The sequence below is a fragment of the Apodemus sylvaticus genome, chromosome 18, assembly GCF_947179515.1.
Source record: "Apodemus sylvaticus chromosome 18, mApoSyl1.1, whole genome shotgun sequence".
NCBI classification, from domain to species: Eukaryota; Metazoa; Chordata; class Mammalia; order Rodentia; family Muridae; genus Apodemus; species Apodemus sylvaticus.
In genome coordinates this window covers 7505904-7532910 of record NC_067489.1, presented here as the reverse complement: position 1 = coordinate 7532910, position 27007 = coordinate 7505904, and the positions used below count along the sequence as shown (strand labels likewise).

The 27007-nt window shown below is 51.2% G+C and overlaps 1 protein-coding gene across 5 annotated transcripts in view; it reads right to left on the bottom strand.

Annotated features, from left to right (window-relative positions):
* Window positions 1-10584: 10584 nt before the first annotated feature.
* Arhgef7 (Rho guanine nucleotide exchange factor 7) overlaps window positions 10585-27007 on the bottom strand; it is a 110213-nt gene continuing 93790 nt past the window's right edge. For 3 of the 5 annotated variants that reach the window (XM_052161958.1, XM_052161956.1, XM_052161959.1), the window contains 5 exons: window positions 25223-25316; window positions 23539-23628; window positions 14065-14164; window positions 13774-13828; window positions 10585-12840 (listed from right to left, as the gene is read on the bottom strand). In XM_052161958.1, the coding sequence (XP_052017918.1) occupies window positions 12718-12840; window positions 13774-13828; window positions 14065-14164; window positions 23539-23628; window positions 25223-25316 (462 nt within the window). In that variant the 3' untranslated portion in view covers window positions 10585-12717. Of the gene's footprint in view, window positions 12841-13773; window positions 13829-14064; window positions 14165-18604; window positions 19761-20890; window positions 21068-23538; window positions 23629-25222; window positions 25317-27007 lie in introns of those variants that run through there. The other 2 variants (XM_052161961.1, XM_052161957.1) reach the window with 2 other exon arrangements.

Sequence of the window (27007 nt, the reverse complement as noted above, 5' to 3'; positions counted from 1 at the left end):
TTGAGCTGCAAGGCCCAAGATGGACTCTTAAGGGACTGGGGACATGGAAGGTCATCATGTTCTGTGTATGGACACTGTGTCCCTTTGGCTCAGTTAGGTCCACTTTACTCACCACAGGCCTCCAAGTAGGCACAGAGATGGCATCAAGGCAGTATATAGCCACTTGCAGAAACAATTTAATGTTGTGACAGCATTAGAGGAAGCAACATGGGTTGAACTTGCAGATCAACTTACCAGGCAGGTTAGACTTACCAGGCAGACAAGGCTAAGCCTGAGAGGATGCATATCTTTCCTCCTTGTCTCTGGAGGCAAGCCCCTGCTGGGCCTGACTCAGGAAAGCCTGATCTCCAGTCCCCGGTTTGCCCATTTTAGACAGCCATGCACAGTGTACCTGTAAGGCCTTGGTAGACGGGCTCCTGTCCCCAAGCACGCAGAGAGCCCAGCTGAGGATAGAAAATCCTTGTGCCTGGGCAAGCGGATGGGACTCACACCCAGCAAGGGCATCGGGAAGGTGTAGAGACCCGCCCCCCAGGGGCCAGGGTATGTTGATCAATTCCTGGCCTTGCTCCAAGTTTACTTCATGTTGTATAAAATTGTTTTCTTGGACTACTTTACCCCAAAGAGACTCCATTTTACAAGTGACATTTGACTCTACTTTGAGGATGGGAGATGACCACACCCTTGGGCAGAGACCTGAGCAACACCATGTGCCTGGTACCGCCCACACAGCATAAAGTGATTGACAGAGGACTCAGTCTTTAGAACAGAAAGAACACCATTTGAAAACTCACTGGGGTGAATCTAAGACTGTAGGGAACCATAGGCATGTTAAAATCTTATCACAGAAACTGGGCCCAGGGAAGGTTGTAACTTTCTCCCCTGCCCCACCCCCCAAAGAAATGGAGGCCCTAGACCCCAATGGCCTGTCAACCAATATCAGTGTGTGAGTTAAGGTCCTGTCCCCACTATGATGTGGCCTACTCAGCTGCTGTCTGTCTGCCTATTCACCATGTGGGCTTGCCGTGTAACCGTGTGGTATCTGATAACTGGCTGTCACTGCTGCTACAACATGCCATGTGCATATATTGTCAACTAATTCATCTGACATCATGGAAAGATGCCATCACGTGTGTCTGTTTCAGAACTCATCTTACTCATGACAGGGTGGCTTAAGAGCTGGCTAGCCTATGCATACTTGGCCTAGGAGACATTTGGCATCCAGGAGGCCAGGCAAGCCACGGGTCTGGAAGAACACTTATCAGGGCCAGCGTGGACAAGCTGGGTTCTTCCCTGTCCTACCAGCCCGTGCCTCCACCTGGGTTGACATCAGGCTCTGCCTCCCTCTGGGTTACTCCATTACATAAAGCAGTGGCTCTTCAGGGTTTGCTCTGCCCTGAGAGACTCCACATTGATGAAGGAAGAGTCTGAATCTGGATAAACAACAGCACCATGTGGCAGGAGCCACCCAGGTGAGACAGACTGACTTACCCCTAAAAATAGAAAGGATACCGTTCTGTACACTTTTCAAAGTAAATGAGACAAGACTGGGTGTGTCCAGGTGCTATGTGCACCGACTACTGGAAGGAATCAGAATGAATGAGATGCACAGATGCTTGAAGATCAGACCAAGAGCTTACTGGACACACCACAGGGAAGGTGCAACTCCCACACCTGGACCACTCAAGGACACCTCACCACCTGGTAGCAGTACAACCACTGACCTGGCCGCCCCAGTGTGCATCTGGACCAACAGAGAGCTCCCAGCGGTCTCAGGGGCTTTGGCTCAGCTGGGTGCCCACTGATGATGTCATCTCAGTTGTCAGTTCACTGTTCAGTGTCACCTTCCACTGTCCCAGCCTCCACCATACCTTGTGCCCACAGCTCAGTTCTGCGGCTGTAGCTCAACTCTACCCGACCCCAAGCCTCTGCGTCTCTACAGCACCCCCAGATTCTGCTCTTGTCTCTCTGTGGAAATCCTTGAACTCTCCTGAGCCCTGTGTAGCAGTTTGTTGCCCTCTTCTGTAATATATACATATATATATATGTATGTAAATATATACATATATACATATATATAACCAGTATATATTAATGTGACATCGTAATATATTAATTATATAAGTTATTATATAAGTAATAAGTTAATGTTAATATACAATAAACATTAATATGTTATATAATATATAATATATTCACGGAGATGTTTTACTGTGTGATGTGTGATCGGGAATCTGATATTAATAGTTACAACTGAACTGTGAGACCCCGTGCTCAATGGCCAGGAAAGTGAAAGCGTCAGGCAAAGTGTGCCAACAAAGCTGTTGAAATGTGGGTGTATTGTTACTCAAAAAATTGCAACACTGTAGAAAGAAAACCTAGCCTCACCTCTCTACATTTACCCAACAAGCCTTTGAGGCTGAAAGGGACAATAGGAGTGTGGTCCCTGTCATTTATTGTGGCCCAAGCCAGAAGGCCAGGAGACAGGCAAAGCATAGGCTCCCACAGCCTGGGAACACCAGGAAATCTGGAGACCAAGTGGGGATCACTTCCTGCCCCGGGGTGCAGAACAACCACTCCTAGATACCTAATGCACCCCTAAGACAGCCTCCTACCCCAGGACACAGCTTACCTCTGTCCTGAGGTCTCCTCTCACCCACGAACTCACTGTCCCAGCCCACGCACAGGTTTTCAGGGCCGGTGTCCAACAGCTCCCAGGAACCTCTCGCAGAGGTAGGGTACTGATCCCCACCCCATGAAGACAGTTCCCCAGGGCTCGTGGCTGTAAACAGTGACCAAGAGGCTGTTCACAAGGACCTTAAGGACAGAGTTCCTCCAGCCTTGGTTATAGTTACTGCTTAACCAAGGCAACAGAGCCAATCCGTCCTAGCCAAACATACAGAGCATCTTGGCCCACAGTTTGTGCTGCTGTCTGTGGCCCCAACCGGCCTACATCTCCCTCATTTGGAATCAGAAATCGCAATCAGCCCTTTTAAGAGTCTTCGGCCTGGGGAGGTGCCTGGCCCCAGCATGAGGTACCTCCCCAACCCCACCATGGCTGGGCCTCCCCTCACTCTCGGCCTTTAGGGAGACATTGGCTTTCTTTCAGGGAATCCCATAGAAACATTCCGGGCCTGCCTTCTGAAGGAGACAAACAAAAGGTGAACTCATTTCTTCTCTGCTTCTCCAGGTCACATGGCATAATGGTAACACATGAATACAACCTGGGAAGCACACAGTGCTAGGAGGTTCTCCCGCCTGACTTAAAGTAAATGCAATTATACCACGTACAGTCATAGTTCTGCACGGTCTCCATACTCAAGGGTCAAGTATCTAATGGCTGCTTACATAACAAATGGGGAGGCAAGGTGGGCTTTCCTTGTTGAAAAAAAGAACTTATCATATAAAAGTCTCTTCTGAGATGAGAGTTTTAAAGGGACTGAAGAGAATAACCAACCAAAAATCCTGCTGTTTCTTCAGCTGGTGTGAGAAATCCCAAGGGAGCTGCTCTGTAATGACTCAAGACTCAGAGATCTCAAGGTGGCCCCCTGGGGTTACCTGGAAACACACTTCCCTGCCTCCCTTGATCAGATAAGCCAGATGGCACTGGTGGCCAAATTCTCCAAGCAAACAGCCCCAGCAGGCTTTTCCGTGTTACCTGCAAACCTCTTCAGAAGGTGTGGCGGGGACTTCTTGACTTCTGTAGTATCTTTCATGGTAGCAGCTGACAGGGATTCAGGGATCAAATACGCCTGGAAGACAGGACACCTCAGAACAAGGGACCCCAAAGCATCCACACCTAGAAGATGGGAATACCCCAGAATAGAGGGCCTAGACCATCCAAACCTGAAAGACAGGACACCTCGGCACACAGAACAGAACTTACATATCGAGAAGATAGCACAGGATACCTCAGCACATAGGGGCCTCAGAGCGTTCACACCTAAAGACAGGGCAGGACACCTCAGCACAGGGTGGCCATCTTTTGAGTGTAGTGTGTGGTACTAGAGAATTAACAGGTCAAGCTTTGAGGACTTTCCCTGGCCCCAGGGTAGAGGGTGTGGCCACCAACCTGTGCATCATTTCCAGAACTGAGTCCTCTGTATTATCTCTCTGGTAGCCTCTAAATAGGAACAATGTTTAGTTAAACCAGGAACTGGCTACCTCTTCCTCTTGTCTAAGGGCTCAAGCTTGTGGGGAAGGAGTAGACAGTCCCTGCCAATTGTGACATCATTTGGTAGCTCGAGATCATAAAGGGGTTACAGCATCTCATTCTAGGGAATGGGTGCGGAGAGAGAAGTCCATGCACACTAATGGGCTGGGATAGATGCCCTGTACAAGGTACTGTTCGGAAGCCTCAAGTTAAGAGTTCAAGTCCCCCTTTCCTGCAGGCTCCACATGCAGATTCCTAACCTTGACTATAGGATCAGACTTTCAAATCTTGCCGTGTGACTTTTGTTTTCTGGGAGCATGTTTTTGCAGACACTATTAGGGTACAACCACGAACAAAATGAAGGTCCCCTCTGTCCGCAGGAGATGGAACAAGGCACTGTGAACCCTGTGCCTACATCCCCAGAGTGGGTCCCTTCTGCTTGCCACTGGGTGACAAACGTGTTCTTGGAAGGGGGCTGTAACCATGACAACCTTTCTTTTGCTCCTTGCTGGAAGCTGACGTATGTTTCAGTATTTTCCAGGTGTTGCAAGAATCCCAAGAGGGTCAGGGCTGGGTAGTGAGCTGCTGGAGACGGTCCCCTTTCTAAGTGCAGTGCTCTGCCAGGACCCTCCCTGCAGCACAACTTAAGGCCAACACAGGGCTCTGGAACCCGCAGAGGCCGGCCAAGCTGCTCTCAACTCATGCTAACATAGATGCAGTATTTGATTAACTTGGTTTTATTTGTATACAAACGTGGTTGGCATTTAATAACCAAGAGGATGTGCGTAAGAAGTAGCTCCTGCAAACATGGCAACTTTACAGAATTAAAAGCTGGTGGTTGCATAATAGGAGGGAAATTAATTATCCTGGGAGCTGCTGCTCCCTGGGGACAAGCGGGCAATCAGCTGTCACTTAAGAAGCAAGTGTAGCCAGGTGCAGAGGAACCACAGGTCTGGCTTGCATGTGGAGGGCGGGAAGGCAGGGATTGCCTGGGTGGAGGGCGGGGAGGCAGGGATTGCCTGGGTGGAGGGCTGGAAGGCAGGGATTGCCTGGCAAGGTTCCCTTTCTTTCAGTTTCTCAAATCCGACAAGAGTAGAGCCCTGCCACAGGGCAGAGCTGAGCTGCAGGAGCATCTGGGCTCAGCAGAAGCGGGGACCCAGGTCCAAAACAGCCCAGGGCTCAGGTCCCTGGTGTGTTCAAAGGGAAGGTGTGTGCGTGCTCCCAGCCCACAGTGCCATGGGCAGAACCAACAAACTGGGCCCACGGAGAGAGCACCTTCGAGTCATTACTCAGGCCGGGTCTGTGTGGTCTCCCAAGTCTGCCCTTGACCAGCACTGGCATCTTCCCATGTGTTCCTCTTCACAAGGCTCCTATACATTCTTGGTCCTGTCCATCCCCTCACAATCTGAGGAACTTCTCCTTTGAGATGTAGACCAGAAATGACAAAATACAGGGTTTCCTAGTCATGGCATGAAACAGATGAGAGGAGGTGACGCCCTTGCAGTCTGGGACCCCTAAGCCATCGCCACGGCCATCTGTTTCAACCTCCGTCACCTTCAACACTCTTCAGTCTTCAGGTCTTCATATTTCACATTATTTCACTTTATTAATGTTTTTTGTTATTAATAGAGTATCTTGCTCCTGGCCTATTGAAAATTGATCTCTAGACAAATACTCTATCTTGCACCATGGTTTCTAACACACGTTTACATTTTTTACACAAACAATATTGTCGGCAGCGGCGAGTGCTCTGGTGGGGTTCCTATGACCTGTGTACCCCCTTTCTGCCTTCATGTGCCAGGGGAACTGGATCAGTAGTGAATGAGGCTCTCTCTAATTCTAGTCAGAGAACCTGGCTACCGTGCTATGTGTTGACAGTAAGCCCTAAGTCCCTGAAGACAGCCGCACACCCCTGTTACAGTCTGCAAAGCTGAGGGGCTAGTTGGAGCAGTGAAGAGTTGGAACGTTACACATCTGCATCCAAGCAATCCAGAGCTGGCGTTAGTCCTGTAACAGCCATTCATGGCCCTACTTCTGGGTTAAACCTAACATTTCCCTGTGTCTGGCAGGTAAAACCTGGTACAATGTATCATCATACTGTTAGCATCCACACAGCCAAGAGTTAAGGAAGTAATCTCACGGCATCTGAAACCTGCTATGAAGCCCCCTGCTAGCCAGGCAATGGTGGTGCACGCCTTTAATCCCAGAACTTGGGAGGCAGAGGCAGGCAGATTTCTGATTTCAAGGCCAGCCTGGTCTACAGAGTGAGTTCCAGGACAGCCAAGGCTACACAGAGAAACCCTGACTTGGGGGGAAAAAAAAGCCCCTGCTTCCCTGTTACCCGGTGCATGCTCCCACCAGGGCATTGCTGTTGTCCTTTGGTTTGTAACTATGGACGTCCCTGCAACTGTTGCTGGTCACTCCTATTTGTCTCTTGAGGTGAGGCCTGATACTTGCATCTGCCAGTGACCCCGTTACCAGAAGATAGGGGTGTGTCCAGACCGCAGGTGTGTTAAGCAGTGCACCTGCCTGACGCTTGCTGACCATTACAGGACCTCCCTTCCACACTCCTGCCCTCAGGACTTCCAAAACAGCACAGGGTAATTTAGAGGAGAGAACTGTCCCAGTTTAAGGAGTGTCTGACAGGGTGAATTCTGTCAAAGTCACCTTGAGGCCTGGCCTGTGACTGGCCACAACACAGACAGCAGAGGAGCCTCAACAGGCTAGAGCAAACCTTTCCCAACAGCACTCTGCATTCCCTGCTGCATGATCCACGATAACCTCAGAGTGAGGGAACCAGCCTGGGTGACTTTAGCAGAGGAAGGAAGAAAACACGCCATGTCTGCACAGTGGCATCGAAGTCAGCCGTAAAGCAGGAGCTTCGTCACTGGCAGGAAGACTTAGCGCTGGAGACTACAAGAGACAAACAGGCTATGTTTTCTCTCATATGTACAACCAAGATTACCTGTGTGCACACACGTTACATCAAGACAGAGGAGAGATGATTTGGGGAGACTGGCAGTTGGGGGAGGAGGGCAGAGACGAGGCTAACGGTGCCACGTGTTTAGAGTACACAAGAAGAATACCAGTGCGAGAGCCATGGTCTCAGAAAACACTACTGAAAACAAAAAGGCGCAACCACACGGGAAGCCAAGGCTCCTGGCCCGTGGGGACCAGGAGGACAGGAATGCCGGCTGTGGTTTTCAACACCCCTGGACCTGGGCTGGGACACACACAGTGACCCAAGCTCCTGTCCTCCGGGGACAGTCCAAGCCACCCTGCCTAGAGAGCATGGTCTGCAGAGGCTGTCATCTGCCCTCCTGCTTGTCTGCTCCCTGTCTGCCATTGGGAGCGGGCAGCGGGCAGCGCCAACGTGGGCTGGAGGAGGCCTGCGTGTTCAGGGAGGAGGAAGGGTGGTTACAGTGGGTTACGATGGGGCAGGTGGGACAGGGAGGCAGGGGTGGGGAGAGGAGGGGTGGGCAGGCAGCAGGACCTGGTTGAGAAGGTGACAGCTCCTTCATGACACACACCTTCCGACCCCCAAGCTGAGTGGGACTGAAACTGAGGTTCCATCTGAGGGCCGGAGAAGCCGCATGCCCTGCCACCTCTCACCAGACTCACAAGCTTCCGGATGCTGTGGCTGTGCTGGGCCGCAGCTCTCCTGTCCTGTAACCCACTTAGCACCCGTGACCTGACGGGACACTAGGGCAGAGTCCCCAGCTCTGAGAAAGCTGCAGGCCACGGGGACACTACATCCGTGACCTCCACTGAGCTTCCAGTCTGTTTACTTGGTCTATGTATGCTCTTCTGGAGGCCCTAACTTTGCTACTGAGGTCTTCTAAAAAAGAGATTCCCCAAAGCACATGAGGAGCTGGCCCTGGGGCCTGGCAGGGATCAGCCTGTCTACCCCAACCAGAAGAAACAACCATGTGCTTTACGGCTCTGTAGAGGCCTGAGAGGATGTGAGGACTGACTGCAGACCCACAGCTGCCTTTTTCCTTAGAGGAATGAGTGCTGCCGCTTGGGGACCAATCTGTGAGAACTGCCCAGGTATGGAGGCCAGATAGGGACAAATCGTACAGCATGGCAGCCCAGGGCACAGCGTCGAGTGCTGGGAATGGAGATGTTTTAGATAGCATCTACACCTTTACTCCTGATAACCATGAAGGCTTGCACCTGTTAATTCCGGCACTCAGGAGGCAGAGGCAGGGGGATGCCACAAGTCCGAGGGCAGCCTCACGAAAACCAGCATCTGTAAGAGCCCAAACCAAAAAGTCTGTCCACACTAATTCCAGCCCTGGGAGGCTCAAGCAGGAAGATTGCTGTAAACCCAAGGCCATCAAGCGATTCAACCCCATGCAGCCCTGCAACATTAGGACTGCAACATTGCTGAGGGCCATGCAGACAAACAGGAGAGTGGGAAGCTCTCACACCCTACTCTTGAGCATGGCTACTTGCTAGCAACTGCCCCACCCTAAAAGCTGTCTGCACCCCCAGGGAAGTCCATGAACCAGACAGTGCCATTTATTCAGGCAGAGATGGCACAAATGCACACCTCAGCCTCTGCCAGGGCGAGTGGCGCTCTAGCTTGTCTCGTCTCTCCTGCAGGAACGCGCTTGGCAATTGTGTTCTAGTATGCTGCTTATATTTCCTTGAAAAGTAGGAATTTCTAGAATTTAAAACCACTACAAAAGAGGCAAAGGTGTAATGTGTCTCAAACCAGGCCAGTTGAAACACGTGTCCAAAGCATGTGGTCAATTTTAACACAAGTCTCTAGTCATTTTCACCTGAGATTTTAGGTTCTGACATGCTCTGGGCTCTCTCATCTGAATGGTGGTTGACCAGGTACTCCTCCACACGGCTGCCTTGGCAACTGACAGCACTGTCCGCCAGAGCAGAGTCCTGAATTGCCTTGGAGCCCTTCCAGACGAGCATCACCACTGGGTTCCAACAGGGCACTCTCACTGGAGGAGCTGCATGCCTAAACCCAGCTCATGCTCCTTACTGAGGTCTGCCTCAGTCCCGCATGTCAGGTGGCTGTCTGGCCTACCTCTGTATCCATCGCCTGCAGGCTTTCTGGATGACCAGAGCAATCTGGTACAAGATGCAGAAGACCATAAAGCATTGAGGCACAAAGCAGGGTGTGTGTGTGTGTGTGTGTGTGTGTGTGTGTGTGTGTACAGGGTGTGTGTGTGTGTGTGTGTTTTATAACAGCCTGCTGCTGTTGCGCCTCTGAAATCTGGTACGAGGGTCATAACAGGTCTCCTGACCAACTCCTTCAGTCCACGTTCCTGCGGTGAGCAGCTGTAGATGAGTGGGAATGGCCCCCCACCAGTGGCCCCCCGGTTGGTGGAAATGTTTAGGAAGGATTGGGTGCTATGTCCTCGGAGAAGTGCTACTGCGGCATGCTCTGAGGTTTCACACGACTCGCTGTTCCACGTGTGCTCTCTGCCGCCCTCCCACCTGCGGTTAGACATGAGTTCCCAGCTATTCCTGAGGTACGGCCTTTGTTCTGCCATCATGGACTCCGTCGGACACTGTATGGCCAGTTAAGCACTTCCTTCTGTAAGTTACATTGGTTTTTATCAGCAACAGAGAAGTAACCGACACACCAGGTTAGCTCATTTTGCTTGGGCAAGAATAAGGTTTCTGAAAGAAAGCCCACACTACAGTCTGGATCCTGAGTGCCACCACAGATCCTGGTGCTTAAGGCTTGGTAACACTGGGAGAAATGTGAACCATCAAAGGTAGGTCACCTGGGTGTGTCCTTGAAGGGGACTATTGGTCCCCGGCGCTCCTGCTTGCGCATGGCCACCACAGGCCCCATGTGACGGAGCTGAGCCACCTCTGAGACAATGAGCTAGCACAAGCTGCCAGCCGCCTGCCTTCTTCCCGAGCATTCCAGGCACCTTGTCATAAATGTAAGGCCAGCATCATATCCCAGGTACACACACGCAGCTCCCAGCTCTGCAACTCTGACTGCCAGCTTCCCCCAGTGTTGAGGGTGTCTCCCAACCCTCTGGACTGGAGGGAGAGACACGTTCAGCAGGTTAGCTCCCCAGCCTCCAAGAAGTCAGGCAGGGCTCTGACTGAACAGCACACAGTAATTTTCATTTGTCAAACAGCGATTCTTGTAGTTAGTGAGCCCAGGTTCAGAACACTGCCTTTTGTTCAAATCCATGAAATGGCCCACATCCTACCAGAAGTTGTTATTCCAATGTGATGGAAGCCGGGAGGGGTAGGGGCAGGGAGAGAAACAACCCCTACAACGTCTCTTTCCTATTCTTACCATCTTTAAATGCTCCCAAGAGATTTCAACAGTATTTTCCTGCATTAAACACATCAGGATTTTCAAACCTGAAAAGCCAAGATACACACATGGAGACATGTGACAGAGCTGAGCCACCTCTGAAACAAGAAGATGAGACAACACATTTTGAGATAAGAAAACTGAGGAGTTTAATAATTCCAAGGGTGTAGCACACACACTGCGGTGGTCGGCCCCGGGTGTGGTCTGCCCGCACCGGGTTCCCTGCAGTGCCCCAGGGAAGTAGGGCTTGGCATCAAGGGCCCGGGGCGAGGGGAGCAGCTGGGAGAGGACAGTGGAGCATCGGAGGCTGCTACACTGCAGCATGGTTCAGAACGGAAAGTGCTTCACATCTACAGGACAGGACATGGCTTGATCCCCCTCATCCCTTACAGAACATGGAGGACTTAAAGGGTTGGTGAGAGGTGCCCTGTGCTATTGGTATCAAAGCCCCACCCGCAGAGATGCAGGAGAGAGAAATGGGTGTGTACACCAGGGCCGGGTTTAAAAAGAACTGCTCTTGGGTGCAGATGCTCGCCCCTGGAGAGCCTGGAAGACACTGGATCCTCAAAGACAAGGTGGCGTGCTAACACACGCTACCCACCCTGTCCAGGGCAGGGGTACTGGGGACATGAATACTCATGGAACACTCCGAGCAAATCATTAAGGCAGGTCTGTAAGAAATCGTCCTGGGGCACGGACGGCAACCTCGGCAGTGGCCAGGACAGTGACAAACATGGTCTTTGCTTCCTCTTGGCAGAGGGGCTGCCCAGCAACCCAGGCACCTGTTGCCAGCAGTGGAGTTGCAAGGAGTGTTGTTCCTGAGTTGAGACCTGCTGTGACAGCAAACATACTGTCTTTTGCTGCAGTGTCTTTTGGGTCAGTAGAGTGCTTGGAAAACAGGGATTACTGGAAAGATAGGAACACCTCAGCTTTTCTCCCTGGCACAGACTGAGCTGCTAAGATGCTAACAAGAGTGGGAGGCTCTGGCAGATCCTGACAGACACAACCCATAGACACCTCAACCAGCTAGTGTGGAGGAAGGAGAGAACACAAATGGCCTCCGAGCGCCCACGCAGAAACCTCCACACAGGACAGGTGAGCGGGGCGGGCAGGGGCTAGGTCACGTCCTCAGGAGAGCGGCTGTGCTGAGGCCCCAGCAGCCACAATGCTCCTCTGTGTTTAAGGACAAACACCTTTCTAAGGGAAAGTATCTCTGACTTCAAAACAACCTCTTTGGAGGAAGGAAGAGGACAGCTAAGCTCCTGAGGTCACTGTCACTGTTGTCAAACTGGGGCAAGCCTGGTCCAACAGAAGCAGGACCTCTTGCCCAGGCCACCAGCCTTGCAGGGCCTGCCTGGGCCTGGGGAGGCAGCAGCGCAGGGCGCAGGCACAGCACTCGGGCTCTGGCTGCGCTGCTCCGCGGAGGGTATGTATTGCTTTACTTGCTCAGAGGGCTGGGGGCTCTCAGTGGCCAGGACGATGTCGACTGCAGACAAAGGCAGAGCAGAGCTCGGGAAGAAAAGAGCCAGCAGTCACACCCTGCCCGGCAGCACCGGCTAGAGAACATGGAATAAATAACATCTATGTACAGGGCCAAGATACACAAGGCTAGCCCACTTCTCCACACTGTGACCAAGGGCCCAGACAGGACAGGGCAGCAGAGGCGGGCGGGCACCACAGACAGAAAACAGGCTCCCTTCCCTAGAACCCATGATGCCCTGGGCATAGCCATAGCTCAAGCCTGGAATACTGCAGTTAAGAACAGAGACACCCAAATTCACTGTGCCCGAGTGCCTGTTCCTGATGGCACCATGGAGCCTGCGCTGCACACACGTCAGACAGCTGCCCAGGTATCTCTCTCTTCACCTTTCTGCTTCCAACACTTTACGAACACAACTTCAGATCCCTGTGGCCAGAAAGGCTGAGAAGGAAATCCTAGCAGGAGGGTTAACCCAGTCCCATCTCAGACATGTGTTCAGATCCCAGTATTTACAAGGAGTACAAAGGTATGCTATTTATAGATTCAACTGAAGTCCAAAAGCCAAAGGACTCTGGTCAGTCGCTGCATGGAGAAGTGGCAGAGATATGCTCCGTCGGCCAGGCCTCAGTGTCTATAACTCACATGTAGCTGCCTCAGCAACAGCTGCTTGCCTGATGAAGACCACCTTCCTTAGTCCTGCATGTCACTGTGCTGGTGGCCAAGGACCCAGGCTTGCCCAGGAGCTGCTGGTCTTCAGCCTGTGAGAATGCAGTCTGCCTATAGGTTGGTCTCGTCCCAAGCAGGGTCGTTCATGTTCTTCAGAACCTTCCTCACCAACTTCTCTAGGTCCTTGCGGGCCCTCTGCTCCTCCTCTAAGGACTTCTTCATCTTCTTGTTATCCTGCAAGGCAAGCAGACGACAGCAGGTTCGACACCTACAGCATTTTTCATCCTAGCTGAATCCTTAGGAAGCCCAGGTTAGGAGGGGCTGGCCAACTGAGCTGAGCCGTGAATGTACCCTGAAGAGTCACGGCCATCTCCGACTTACAGGCATGAAGATAACGTGATAAAACATGCTGGAAGGAAGGGGCTGGGAACAGTGACAGGAACAATGTCTGCACACCCATTGCTAGCATTTTTAATTCCCCTGTCCAGTCAAATGCAGACAGAAGCAACAGCAACAAGCACGGAAGGAAGGAAGGAAGGAAGGAGGGAGGGAGGGAGGGAGGGAGGGAGGGAGGGAGGGAGGGAGGGAGGGAGGAAGGAAGGAAGGAAGGAAGGAAGGAAGGAAGGAAGGAAGGAAGGAAGGAAGGCAGGCAGGCAGGCAGGCAGGCAGGCAGGCAGGCAGGCATACTGCCCCAGACCCCGGAAGGAAAGACGGACACTGCCAAGTGGGCCCATTACCTTCCCCTCAGGACATGCCACCCTGTCCCTCCAAAGAGCTGAATATACACATCACATGATGGCTTGAGTAGTGAGGGGGCTTGCAGGGCAACCCAGACACCCGGACACCCAGACTTTGTCCCAGAACCCACATATGGGGAAGAGAACCGACTTCACATATGCTATGCCACATGCCCCAGCCTCCCCCCCCCACACACACACACACAAAGCAATGAAGGGCCACTGAAAAGTCAGGCAAGACTGTTCTGTGTGTGCACGCACGCACGCACGCACCGTCCCTCCAGCCTTTGCCTGTCACTCCTAAGAAAGGCTGTTTGTTGACTTGTGGTTCCCTTTCAGTACACAATGAGCTTCATGCTTACGACAGTGAGTCCCCTTTTGCCCATTTAAAAAAAAAAAACTGATTAAAAGTAAAAACTGGTTGGCGTACCTGTCTTAACTCTTGGACTTCATCCTTTAATGCATACACCGTATCCACGAGGCTTCTGGAACAGGAGAGTTAGTAAGCTCAGGAAAGGCAGTGGTGTGCCAACGAGACACAAATTGGCAGAGCCTCCAGGGCGGAGCCCACCTGGGTTCCTCAAGCTAACCCCAAGCCTAGACCGTCACCCACCAGTGGGGTTATACCCTAGCCGTCGGCAGACTTTAGGGGCTGAGACACCCGTGGGATGGAGTGGGATGGTGGGGGAGCCAGCCGCGACAGACCAGAAAACCATCTTACTTTTCCTCTATCACTGTCTGCCCATTGCTCTTGGTTTCTTCGACTATAATTTTTTCTTCTTCTGGAAGCAACACTTGTGGAGCAGATTCTTTGCGTGAACCTGGGTCATTAGAAAGAGAAGGCCCGTGTGAGCGGCACGTGAGCAGCAGGAGAGGGCACCTACTTCACTACACATCACTTATCACACAGTGCCAGTGGTGACGCAGAAAGGTCTTTGACTACTTTTCTCCTGCTGTCTGATGAGTGTGGCCAACCAAAATGTTACAGAGCAAAGGAAATAGCAAAGGAAAACTAAGTAACAATAACCTCTTTTGTGACTTATTAAACTCTCTTAAATATGTTAATTTCTAACAGCAAGTACACTAAAGGTCTGACCACACTGAGCTGGACACACAATCAAAGTTTAAACCATTATACCACAGCAGCAATGCTGGAAAGACCAGACTGTGAAAGAATGAGTAATTCTTGTGCTTACAAATGAAAAAGAGTTCTAGGGCTGGGGAGGCAGCTCAGTGTGAAGGGCTAAGATTCACAGCTAGGACATTTAAAAAAAGCTGGACAGTAACGTCTTTTTAAAAAAATCACTAACACTGTAACACAATGGTTTAGGAAAAGTGGTGGTTACTGACTGATCACCAGGTAAAAACCATTCACAGCTTCGAATGGGCAGCAGGAATGCTACCCACAGCCTAAGAGGCACAGACGCTGACTGGTGACCACCTCATGTGACATGCACTATGCTGCAGACATTGGCCTTCAAAGGGCAGGTACCAGGAAGAAGAATTACACCGTGTGATTACTCCTAGTGTTTCTGATTCTTCTATTTTTGAGCACCGCCAGTGGATAGGCTGGAGGAAGGACGGGCTCCAGGTGAATGTGGATACCTGCTGAGGGCTGTGCTTGTCTCAGCTCTTCTGAGGAAAGCACAAGGTGTGAGGCAGGATGACTGTGCACAAGGGGTTAATTTGTTTTTGTGTTTCTGGGGTACCCTTTGTATGTTTTTCCGAAAGCATATCATATTTTAAGGAGCACTTCTTGTGCACCCTCGTTGGCATGGAAACCCTAGAATAGTGTTTGAGAGAGAGAGAACTGTGAAGAGCAGCTTCGCATGCAATTTAACCCAAGCCCCGTGCTTCTCTGAATGAACTGAGGTGAGCCACTGCTGTCTAAGCTTATGAAATGCCCCTGGCAGATAGAGTTAGCTGTCCACCAGGGAAACTATGGGGCCTGGAAGACTGCGGCTATGTGGATCTGCCAAGCCTGCTGCACTGGAAGGTGCTCAATCGAGCCCAGAATGACAGAGACTGGAAACACAGTGAAGCCAGGTCAATGTTACATAGCACAACTTTGGCAGGAAAAGGAGAGGCCTGTCTATGGTGCGGTACGCCAGCCTTGACTGCCATGTGAGGCTGAAGAAGGTGGTCAACGTCCTAACATGCTCAGAGTATATCCTGTGGGAAAGACGGTCCTGAATAATGGCCACCCCACCCTGGAGAGCTTGCAGCCAATTGCTCTAGCAAGGACACACCACCTATCTTTCTCTCCGTGTTTCAAGTCCTGGAGATGGTAGGCTTTAAGATACAGTCCTAGGGAGGAACGTTTTAAAAATCACCAGCAGGCTGACAGTGTCAACCCCCAGCCCCACACCCCAGCAGGTGCAAGTTACAGGCAGATGTCCTTCTGGACAGCCTCCGTGATGTAACAGGAGCCCTCTCTGGGGTTCTCTTCCTGTCCAGCATTGATGGACACAGGGAAACACAGAGAAAGCACCAGGCGTGTTTACATGTGCCTCCCACAAGAGGGCAGGTGTCTTTAGGAGTTAGTGCATGCTGAAAGTGCCAAAATAGGAGGACTCCAAAGAATCAGGTGTTTGGGCTGGGGGACCAGCTCCTGGGTGCAGAGGTGGAGCCAGGAAACAGCACTGGGAATGGCTCTCTAGGCTCCCGTCCGTCATCCAGCAGCCAAGCACTCTGCCTGGGCTGAGTGCTGACCACTGTGCTAGCCCCAAATTAAAAGGTCTTAGTGACAACCCTGTCACATTAAACTATGAGCTTGAGAAGGATCAGCAGGTGAGGCCCACTGAGGCCTCATCACCGCACCAGAGCAGCGCGGTCCACACACTTCCCCTCAGCTCTTTCTGTCTTTTCTTGCCTGGAAATCTGTTTCTAACACTAAAGCTTCCAGACTACGTAACTGACTGAGGGGTGTCCCGGACTCACCAAGAACACTTTGCTGAATGAAGGTTGACCTTTCAGTTAACCATCAAGCGTTCAATCAAAACTTGGAGCCAAAGCAGGCAGCCTTCTCTACAGAGCTGTTCTGACAGGCACACAGTCTGACAGCAAGCTCTTACCAAATGAAGCCCTAAAGGCCACGAGCTTCAAAACAATGGATCTGAGGGACTAAACTTTATGGCCCCAGCTGTCAGTCGAAAACACATGACAGGATCCTGGACATGTAACTGTTGGGTGCACAGGGCACCCAAAAACTCAAAGTTTAAGACCATGCTCTGGGTTGAAGGTATAATTGCTCCAGCTCTGAGACAGGCAGAGGGAACTGCTGTTGAAGCTGATGGTGGGTGACAGGTCTGTAATGTGGACTGTTCGTCTGCACACCCGTCAGGTCACTACAAGCCACCCACCTTTCAACCCAACATGCATTTCTAAAATGATTTTTTTTTAATGTGTAGCCACCTTTCAACAAAACAATGAAGTACAGCAAAGCCAAGTTTGTAAGTTAGCGGACTATTTTAAGAACAACGGTTTTCTAAAATACATACTTAACACTTTAACTGCAACATTACTATCTATGCTTAGTGGCATCATAGCAGTTTTCTTGAATACCTAGGTTGGAAAAGAAAGCATGTAACCACAGAACCAGAGAATGTCCTAGTACTTTACATGAAGTCCCCATCACAGCTTAGATATGTTAGCACACTGTGAAGGCTCTGCACAGTGGATTGCTGTCTTTTACACATTGTGGTCCTTGGAGCGATGGAGTCAGGATCTGCTGTTGCCTTCCTGAGAGACTGCATGCAGCCCTTTCCTGGAGAGTCACAGTGTACTTCTAGAACACTACAGGTTTAGGGAAGGTAACGTAAAAGTACTCCTTTTATCTTAATTCAGTCCATCCAAAGCTCCTCATCTAAACAGTGGACTTCTTAAATCTCAGCATCAATATCAGTTGTGGTGTTTATGGGTAACAGCATGAGAAGTGCCAGGTAGCCCCACAAACCCTACAAAAGCTCTCAGTCTGCCTCATCCACCATTATGACCTCCATGTGTGAGTGGAGTAAAGGGCACATGCGTAAGACAGAAGAGTCTGCAGTCAGCCCAATCCAGCACTTCTCAGGCGGACTCTCCAAGAACAAACCTATGGATGTGTCTCACCAACCTCAAGCCCAGAGTAACAATTTTACAAGGTCATTCTTTGGGGACACTGGCATGTTGGGGATGGCTGCAGGCTCTAGGTCCTATGGTAATGCCCACTCACGGATGTGATTCAAGACAGAGAACATGTCCACAGCAACAAAAACACAAAAGTCAAACACTAGTAGTCTCGGAATTCTGCCCTGCATTGTCAAAGGCCCCCAGACTTGGGTACCAGTTGAGAAATGCAGATCTATGTAGGCTGCCCGAGCCAAGGATCACCCCAGGCCTCATGCCAGGGGCCACTGGATGGCATACAGCTAGGACTCAGCAATAACTAAGTCGACTGTCCAGCTCACAGCCTGGGTATTTTAACAAAGTATGTGGGCACACACAGGTACGCATCTGCCTAGACCCAAAGCAATAACTAGGTCTGTCACAGAAGAGCATCAGCCCATCTGACCCGTGGCCTGACACGCTTGTGACATACTCCTGCATCATTTAAACACAACTGATACTACTTTCAGGATAAAGCAAGCACTGCACTTAGAGATCTCTCCAGGAGCACCCAAGTCTCATAGGCTACACTGTTTAAGGCTCTGAGATTTGGATTGGCTTTTCCATGCTAGGAAAAGGAGGGGCTGTCACTAGGAAGAGCGTCCTCTTCTGAATTAGGCATGCACTTTGCAAAACGGAAGGGAAATGTTGGCCCTGGTCCTGAAGGACTTAGAAACTGAGATTCTTTTCACCTGTGAGAAAGGGATGCTGCTTCTGAGGACAAGCTTTTCGGTAACAGGAAACAGGGAAAAGCAGCTGGGCCTGAGGACACACACCTTCCTTCTCCCTTCCAGGGAAGAAGTGGGCAGAGCTCTGTGAATTCCAGGCGGCCGGGGACTCCACAGAGAGAGCCTGCCTTGTACTATTTAGAATACATCTCACCTAAGAAAGTGCCAGTCCTCTGTCACGGCAAACAGAATGCACGCCCGTAGACGATGCCAGCTTGAAAGAATTGGCCATGGCACACCCAGCTTCAAACTATGCTATGCCCTCCCCCATGTAACAAATATTAAAAGCCAAGGGCTAGCAAATGCAAAATTTATTTCAACTGTACAGAACAGATGTCTTTTTAAATATAAAACAGACACTTCATTGCCATATGCAACCACAGACAATAGCATACTGTACAATACAATGCAACATTCAGATATACATCCAAGGGAGTTTTCAAATGGGAGTCTTGTACTAAAATGGCTTTTCCCATTCACAGATAAAGAGCACAATATATAATTTCCCCAAGATCTTATACCACTATATACATATTATTGTGTTTTGGCCATCTTATGCCAAACACAGTTAGTGTAGCTGAATAGACTTCTGGCGAGCATGAGTTAGACAGGAACACTGTTGGGCCCCTGGGAAAGGCCCGGATGGCTTGGACCTACCTTCTCCATCAGTCTGCATCCTTCTGCTTAACACTCACTGCACACAGGGCTTTACAGAGCTGCAGGAATGTTAGGTGCTATGAGCATGACTACAGTTCCACAAACGTAGAAACGATGGCCCCTCCAACGCTGTGTCCCTCTGCCACAGGAGGATCATCTCCTGTGCCTGTGGCACTAATAAATTCCTAACCAGGTCACAAAACTAATGTCAGACATTCAAAACAAACGCAAAAGGTTGAGCTGTTGTTCCACAGCATCGGCCTCAACAGAAATTGTCACCCAAACGGTTCTGATGGGTACAAAATGAGCAAGGGCAAACTGTCAGAGCCAGCTCAGCAGTGCGGACAGCGACAGCTCCTTGGGACAGCAGGGCCACTCCACTCGGTGTCATGAGCAAACCCCAAGTACAGCAGCTGTGCCTCGCTGTTGCACCACAACAGCTTCGGAAAGCAACCCATACTAAGGGAGAGTCGGCAAAGACAACCACCATGTGGGTGCGACAGCAGAGTCGCCTCTGTCACTAAATACAGACGGTTAGTGTTTTGATTTGTTTTTCAAAAATCCCCTTTGCTATTTGGCTGAATCCATACAACCTTATTCCTACTGGAAATTAATACTGGGTGCAAATTTTAAAGGCTTGCTCCTTGACTTTCTTATAAAAATACAAACTCTTCAGGGGCAAAGCTGCCGGACAGACAGACGAACTCGGTGTGAGCACTGTGCTGCCCAGAAGCCCCAGGCAAACCTCCCTCCAAGCACAGTGCTCTTCTACCAGCAGCAGCAGGACCAGCTCCCAGGACAGGGAGCAAAGGGCCAAAATACTGTGTCCACTAGCTTGGCAAGAAGGACCAGGGGTCAGAGGTCATGGCCAGCAGAGCTCCACACCCTGAAGGACAGAAAGAACATCATGTACTATGCACACTGTGGCATGGTCTCTAGAGCAGGTGTCCACAGCACTTGCATACAACCCTAAGGCCACACTAACAGCAGTGTGCGGGACGGTGCTGCCCTGCAAGCAGCTGTCTGCGGCTGTCTGCTCTAACCGATGCAGCCTCGCATTCGGTGCTCCTCAGGGCCAGTGCCAACTCCCACAACACACTCAGTCCTCCAGACTGCACTGAGTACAGGGCTGCGGGAACAGCTTCACTGCAACTGGTGTTCAAAGCCACAAGGTGCTCATGGCTCTCACAGCGCTACATGGATGTGGGGCAGCCAGGCTGTGGCCAAGCCAAGCACTCAGTCACACAGCGCTGTGAAGGCCTGGGGTGCACAGCCGTGAGCATACCTCCCACCAGTCATCACCGTGGTTCAGGGAAGTGTGGTGCAGTGGTGAATGTCTGAGCCATGATGGTGAGAGTTCTCACCTCACAGCCATGCCACACACAGGAAAAGGCACAGAGCAACGGGTGGAGACAGATTCCAGACTCTGCTCTCAACACCCAGTGGCACCAGCCCTGGTGTGCGCCAGCCAGGCACGGAGTCCATGAGGTGTTCTGCACCACCGCCAGAGCAGCTGTCGGCTGACTGGGGCTTCGGCCACAGACAACCCTCTCAGTCTCTCCACAGCTACTTGGTCAAGTGCATTATACATTAAAAAAAGAAATCAGATCCCTGTGTGTAAGGCTAGTCTTCTCCGGTGTGGCACTTGGACGCAAACCTAGGAGGCTGCATAAAATAGAAAAGTGTCCATACGGCTGGATTCAAAGGGAAGTGAGACAGCTGCTACATGGAGCTGTAAAAAAAAGCTCCCTATTGGGAAAAGCCCGTCAGGTACTCACTGGACTCACCGCCTCCCCCCAACAGGCAGCAGTTTAAATTCACTCTTAGATTGGCAATTAAGCCTCCACTAGGTACAATGGGAAATACCAAGACACTCTTCAGAGTTGTTAAAATATCACATAAGAGAGACAAGGAACAGCAAGAAACGTCTAAGAAAAGCAGGCTGCAGTACAAGCATTGTTAAGAAAGGCTCAGTGCGTTAGTTCTGGTGAGAGATATACGAGCAGCAGCTCTTACGGGATGCAGAACCCATTCTGTAACTATGGGCTGTCCATATACTGTCATACTCAGAGTCTTCCGACAGGTCTGAGGGCTCCAAACGAGAAAGGCTACTGCGACGACCCAAGGAGTCTAGACTTGATTGGTCGTCGTCAGCCAAGACGTGATTATGCATCAGGTCAGTGCCTTGCCATGCTAAGACGGATGAAGTGACAGGTGCGACAGGCAGAGGGGTGAGGAGGGACGGACAGGAGAGCCACACCAAACATGGAACAAAAGCAAAAGGTGATGGGAAGAGAAGGGAAAGAGAAAATATTGTTAAAAGGTGTCAACATGTCTGCTCTCCTCCCTCACTTACCCTGGGCTTTCCTACTGCCTAAGCACGGCCTCAGATAAACCCAGGTCTCTCTAAGCCCCAAATCCCAGTCCTGCTGCGAATGGCTGCATCTGAAGATACCTGCATGTCCCAGCTAAAAAGTCTGCATATTCATTCATGCCCAAAACATGATTCTATAAACTCTTGGCAATTAACCAATTCTATTGACTATTTAGGACATAATTTGTAAAAAGGCACTAATTACTTAGCCTTAACATCATCTCCTATTTTGTTTCACCTCTTCCGTTATTCCTCTGCCAAGACAGCACATGACCTGCGGTGCCTAAACTTACCGTGTCAGTCTACACCCTGCCCCGGCCTCAAAGTCGGCGCATGGACAAAGGGGCAGGGCGGTCCCTGGCTCCCACCCCAGCCAGCCCTGGCAGGGTGTGTTCCCTATGTCACCTCCCTGATGTGGAACCTTTACCATCAGGAAGGAGAGTACAGACTGGCAATGCCACCACATGGAGAGGGAGCTGACAGGAGGCAGGGACAAGGGGCCGGGGTGGAGGGAACTGCATGCGTGGTTAGCAGTGTGAGCTTGAGCCGGCCAGCAGCGAGGTGTGCGTGCAAGGCTGTCTGGGGCTCCTGTGGGGAGACACCACAGGTAAGCCTCAGCAACCAAAGTAGGCTGGGTTCCGAGTCTGTGAAGGCCATTCCTTCTTTGAGAAAACAAGCCAACTGTGCTTAGTTTGCAAAGTCCTGTTAGCATCCAGACATAGAGTGAACAGAGCGGAGCTTTAGGTAGCGGTATACCAGCATTCTCAAAGCGTTCTGCAAGGCATTTAGTGTGGAAAGGTGCTCACCAGGGACCCATTTCCACATGCCCTCATCAGCCCGTGCAGCACACTGTGCATCTATGGCTTTCTCAGAGTGCTAAGAGGAAGGAAGCCAGGTATGGCTGCAAGCTCTGAGGCCCCAGGATGCCATCGAGGACACAGGGGGGCAACGGAATGCAACCCTCGGCACGCTGACCTGCTTTCTGCATGGAAGGAATGGAGCACAGAGCACGGGCCACGCACAGGCCACGCAATGGGTCCTGCAAAGCCACAGGCTGCCCGGTCTGGCAGCCACGCCTCACTCCAGGGTGCGGTTTTTCGCGCAGAGTGAATTGTGGCCTATGTCACATGGGGGTGTTCACAGAGCAGCCAAGGTCACCTGGGACTATAAGCTGGGGATTCTCATTTCCCATTAAGCCCCAGAAGTGAGGTGACTAATTAAAACCACACATCTAAAATCTATGAAACTGCTGGCTATAATTACAACCTATCAGAATACATCACACTTAATCATCAAAATTATATTTATGAGTTACTCTTCAGCCATTACAAACATATATTCCACAGCTTGCTGGGTACCCAGGCTTCCTTCCCCATGTCTCTCCTCCTCTTCCTCTGAGCAGTTACAACCAGTTCTTCCTTATGGTAGGTACAAAAGAGACCTCACCGAACCTTAGCAAGACTTATTAACACCATAAGCAGAAGGCAGTGCAGAGCTGCAGATACTGCAAGTGCAAGAGGCGGCCCCTCTCTGCCTGTAAAGGCTACCTGGGGCTGCGCCTGCCACACCTGCTGGCTAGGCTGCAAGTGGCTCATGCAAGTTCCTTAACCAGCGCTCAAGTGGCTGGAAAGTCCCTCCCACCTTTCCTGTCTATCCAGGATTGGCGAAAGGTGGTCTTGCCACCGCCCTGAAGGTGTTAGTGTTGTTAAAATGTGGAGGTGTCTCTCCAAAAACTAGGGTGGAGAAGGGAGCATGGGCGAAGAGCCACAGCAACCAGTTTCCATGCCAAACAGTCAGCTCCGAAATAAAAAGAGGGAGGACTGCAGGCCTGCAGGTCAGAGGGCGTGGCCTCTGAGTCAGGCAGTGCTCCTGGATGCTTCCACAATGCAGACTCCTACCTGTGAGGAATTAAGAGAAACTACCTGGCATCCGCCAAAGAAACTACTATTGTTTATTAACAAAAATTAAAAACAAGATAAAATTTAAAGACGATAGAAAGATGGCTCTAGATTTGAATTTTAGATACTTTTTAATAGAAAAAAAAAGCCTCAGTAACACCAAAACAAAACAAAAAGCAAAAATAAAGAAACCTCCACTGCCTTCTGCATGCAGCTGCACGATTAGTGTCAGGAAGGATGCTGGCCCTCACAATGGATGCTCTCCAGAACACAGTACGGTGGCATACTGCTACACTACTTGCTAAGCTCCTAGAGCCTCCCCGCCAGAGCAGCTAGTCTGTGCAGTAATTGCCTGTAACCTGTGCCCACACAGGGTGAATTGCGACACTCACTTGAGTTCAGGGTCTGCCGCGTCTTTGCGCTTGTGCAGTAAGCTTCGATAACCTTCAGGATCTGGGCGTCTTCCTCCAGAGCGGCTGTGCCTGTGGAAACACATGACCCCATCACCACTCAGCACACAGCCCAGAGCTGCGCAGAGAGCTCAGACGCCACCGGTCACTTTCTTGTGGGCTAGTATTCAGGTTCTCTAAATAATTACAAATGGGTACATTTAAGAGCTTTTAAGGTTTGAAATTGGCACTGCAAAGGGTTAGCGTCACAGTGCTGTAAAGTCCTAAGTCCCTCAATTTCTCCACCCCCACACCAGACAGACATCACATGATTGGAATACACAGCCTACAGGAGACAGGAGTATCTCCTGAGACATCAAGTCTCATGAGAACAGGAAATGAGACTCAGAGCTAAGCACCCAGGCTGACCTCTTATCTTACACTGATGTCTGCCTCAGTCTCTGGAGTGCTAGGACTAAAGGCATGCACCACCATGTCCAGTTCTCAGCAATATTTTAAGAAAGCAAAATGGATATAAGGCAAATCAAGTATTTACTTCAAGACAGAGAGGACTGAGGTCCTGAGAACACCTGGCTCACCACCTACAAGTCATCAGGGAGGTCCCCCACCTCGTGGCTTCTTCGGAGCCTGCAGGAGAGGTCTCATCCCCTCTGGCAACAGAGGCTACCTGAACTCAGGGGCTCTGACTGGCTGCTGTACCAGTTGCTCTTCTCACACCTGGGAGAGCATGCGCACACCACACAAGGGCAGAGAGGGCGAGCCATTGGAGACAGAAGCACAGTGCAGGCTCGCTGTGTCCACAGCCATGCCAGCACTCTCCTCGCAGCTGCAGATGCTCTACAGCATTCAGTGTGGACTGCCTCATGGACACAGAATGTCCTAGTCTCCCCAGCTAAGCAAGTTCTCCAATTACAGAAGAGTTAAGGTGAGGTTTGCCAAGCATCTGTATGGCACCAGGTGGTGAGTGGAGATCTGGAACATAGCCCTTCTCTTCAGCCCTTGTCCTCAGAATGCCACATGCTCTCATCCCTCACATGCTGGGACTTCTGGGTAAGGACGCAGTAGCAGACTGCTTCTCCTGTGAGCCACATGCACACGGCTTTCAGCTGGTGCAGCTCTCTCATCAGAACCACAGGCCTCCCTACTTCAGGCCCACCCATGCCCAGGAGGGGGTGCTGCTGCTCTGTGTCAGCCCAGACAATGACACCAGTGACCGAGGCACCTGGCTGGGACAAGTGACATGCGTTTACACATTGCTCTGTCTCCTGGGGTAAATAGATCCACCCAGGCTGAGCTATGGACTCGGTCTCGCAGCTGGGCACAAAGCAGCACTGAATGCCTGCCAGTCCCGAAGGTCTGAGCAACATCTGGGTCCTGGCACCCCATCCGGTCAGCCCCATGGAAGGGTCATGCTAAGTGCGTGTTTAACCAGGCCACCAGGCACACCTGGGGCAGGCCCTCACCTCTCCTAACAGACAAGCCATGTGTGAGCGGGAGGAGTCTGGGTCTAACTCGGATTATAGGACTCCTGGGTCAGCAAAGGCACCAGGAAAGCACAACCCCTTGGAGAGGTTGGCTGCATCCCGTGGGGATCCCACGGGTGGGCTGGATCCCACGGGTGGGCTGGATCCCGCGGGTGGGCTGGATCCCGCGGGTGGGCACTCACTCTTGCGCACAGCAAACTCCTCGTCTGAAGGCTTCCGCTCGGGCTTGCGCTTTGGCAGCAGCTTCTTCATGGTCTTGGGGCTCTTACTGAGGTCCTAGGGAAACACCGATAATAAACATGCTAACAGACTGTGAGGCCAGCCGGCCGCCACCCAGCACCCCTCACCCCATCACCATGTTTCTCTGCCAATGCTGACATAAATATAAGTCAAGAGCCAAGAGGACATTTCTGCATCCCTCACCAACAGGCCTCAGCTCTGTGAGAAGCCTTCTGCTAACAAAACTAGACCCCACAGTGAACACGGCAATAAGGCCTAAGCCGAGAAAAGGAAGGACAGCGGCCCACTCACCCGCCCCACAGAGCCAGGGCAGGCTGTCCATTCTGGGGCAGAGAGGGAAGAGACATTAACTTACTTAAAAGGCAAGAGAAGAAAAGATTCCTTCAGCAAAGTACAAAACCCAAAATCAGGAGCACAGGGAGCAGGCAGAGAGCCCGTGGCTAAGCACCAACTCCTAGGGACAGGACTTGCTGGCTACTCTGTGCACGCCCACGTCCCAGCTCTGAGCAAGGGACAGACAGACAGACGGACGGTGGCCAGCACCCATGTGAGCCTCCGTCCTGGAGTATGCACCCGAACGCTGGATGCAGTAGGCACAGGCACCTGCCTCCACAGGGCTGCTGTTAGAGAGCGGGAAGGCACTTCTGGGGCAGAGCAGACTTCCACAGCTAACTCAGAGATCCTCCTGTCTCTGCATCTGGGACGGTAGAATTAAAGGCATATGACACCATGCCAACACCCACAAGGAGTTGGCCAACACAAAACAGACTCTGGATTTGTCTTGTTTTTAAATGTATGCTTGGTTTTTTGTTTTTTTGTTTTTGTTTTTGGTTCTGACTTTTTTTGTTTGTTTGTTTGAGTGTGAGAGAGAAAGAAGATGAAGTTGGGTAGGTAGGATGGTGGGAAGGATTCTGGAGGAGTTGGAAGAGGTAAAAGATTAGGATCAAAATGCTGGACTTCATTTTTGAAAGCTCTCACCTGTGGTCCATGCTGGCCTCAAAATTCCTGTGCTACAGAGAACCTTGAGCAGAAATCAGTTCCAAACGAATTGTACTTCACACTTAACACAGGAGCACCTGCCCAAAGGGACCCTGCTCCATTCACTCTGTTGTGTGCGGCTCGGGTATGGCCACCATGTTGAAGCTCAGACCTACGGATAACCTGGCTTCTCACACTCAGCAATGCTGAGCCTCCTCAGGTGAAAGCAGGGTTAGGTGAGCGCATGAGACTTAGTGAAGAGACGGTGCACTGTGGCTGCACTCACATGCAGGACAGAGCAGGAGCCGACTGAGGAGAGTTGCTGCACCTCCCCTCAGACCAAGGAGGGAGGAGCTGCCCTCAGAAACCAACTGTTCCCTGCTGTTGACTTCAACGGCATCGGGACTCTGGGACTCCGGGACAGGTCTTGGGCGCAGCAGAATGGCAGGCAGTGAGGGGAGGCCCTCACAGTTGCACGGTCAGGAGCACCTCAGGCTCAGTGCCTCCTGGGCACCACTCCTCCAAGTGTGGGCACAGTGCAGAGGACTGGAGGGTACACGCCCCCTCAACCGTGCTTTAAGGGGACGCCTGGCCCTTGTAGCAGGGGATGACACAGAGTAAGTAATGGCAGACCCTCTTCTTGGTTCTGAAGACGTCATGGGGAAGGGCGTGTCTTCACACCATAAATGGAAGCACAAAACTCCCACTGCTGAAGTCACTACAAAGACTCCTGTGGCTAAGTGTACCTC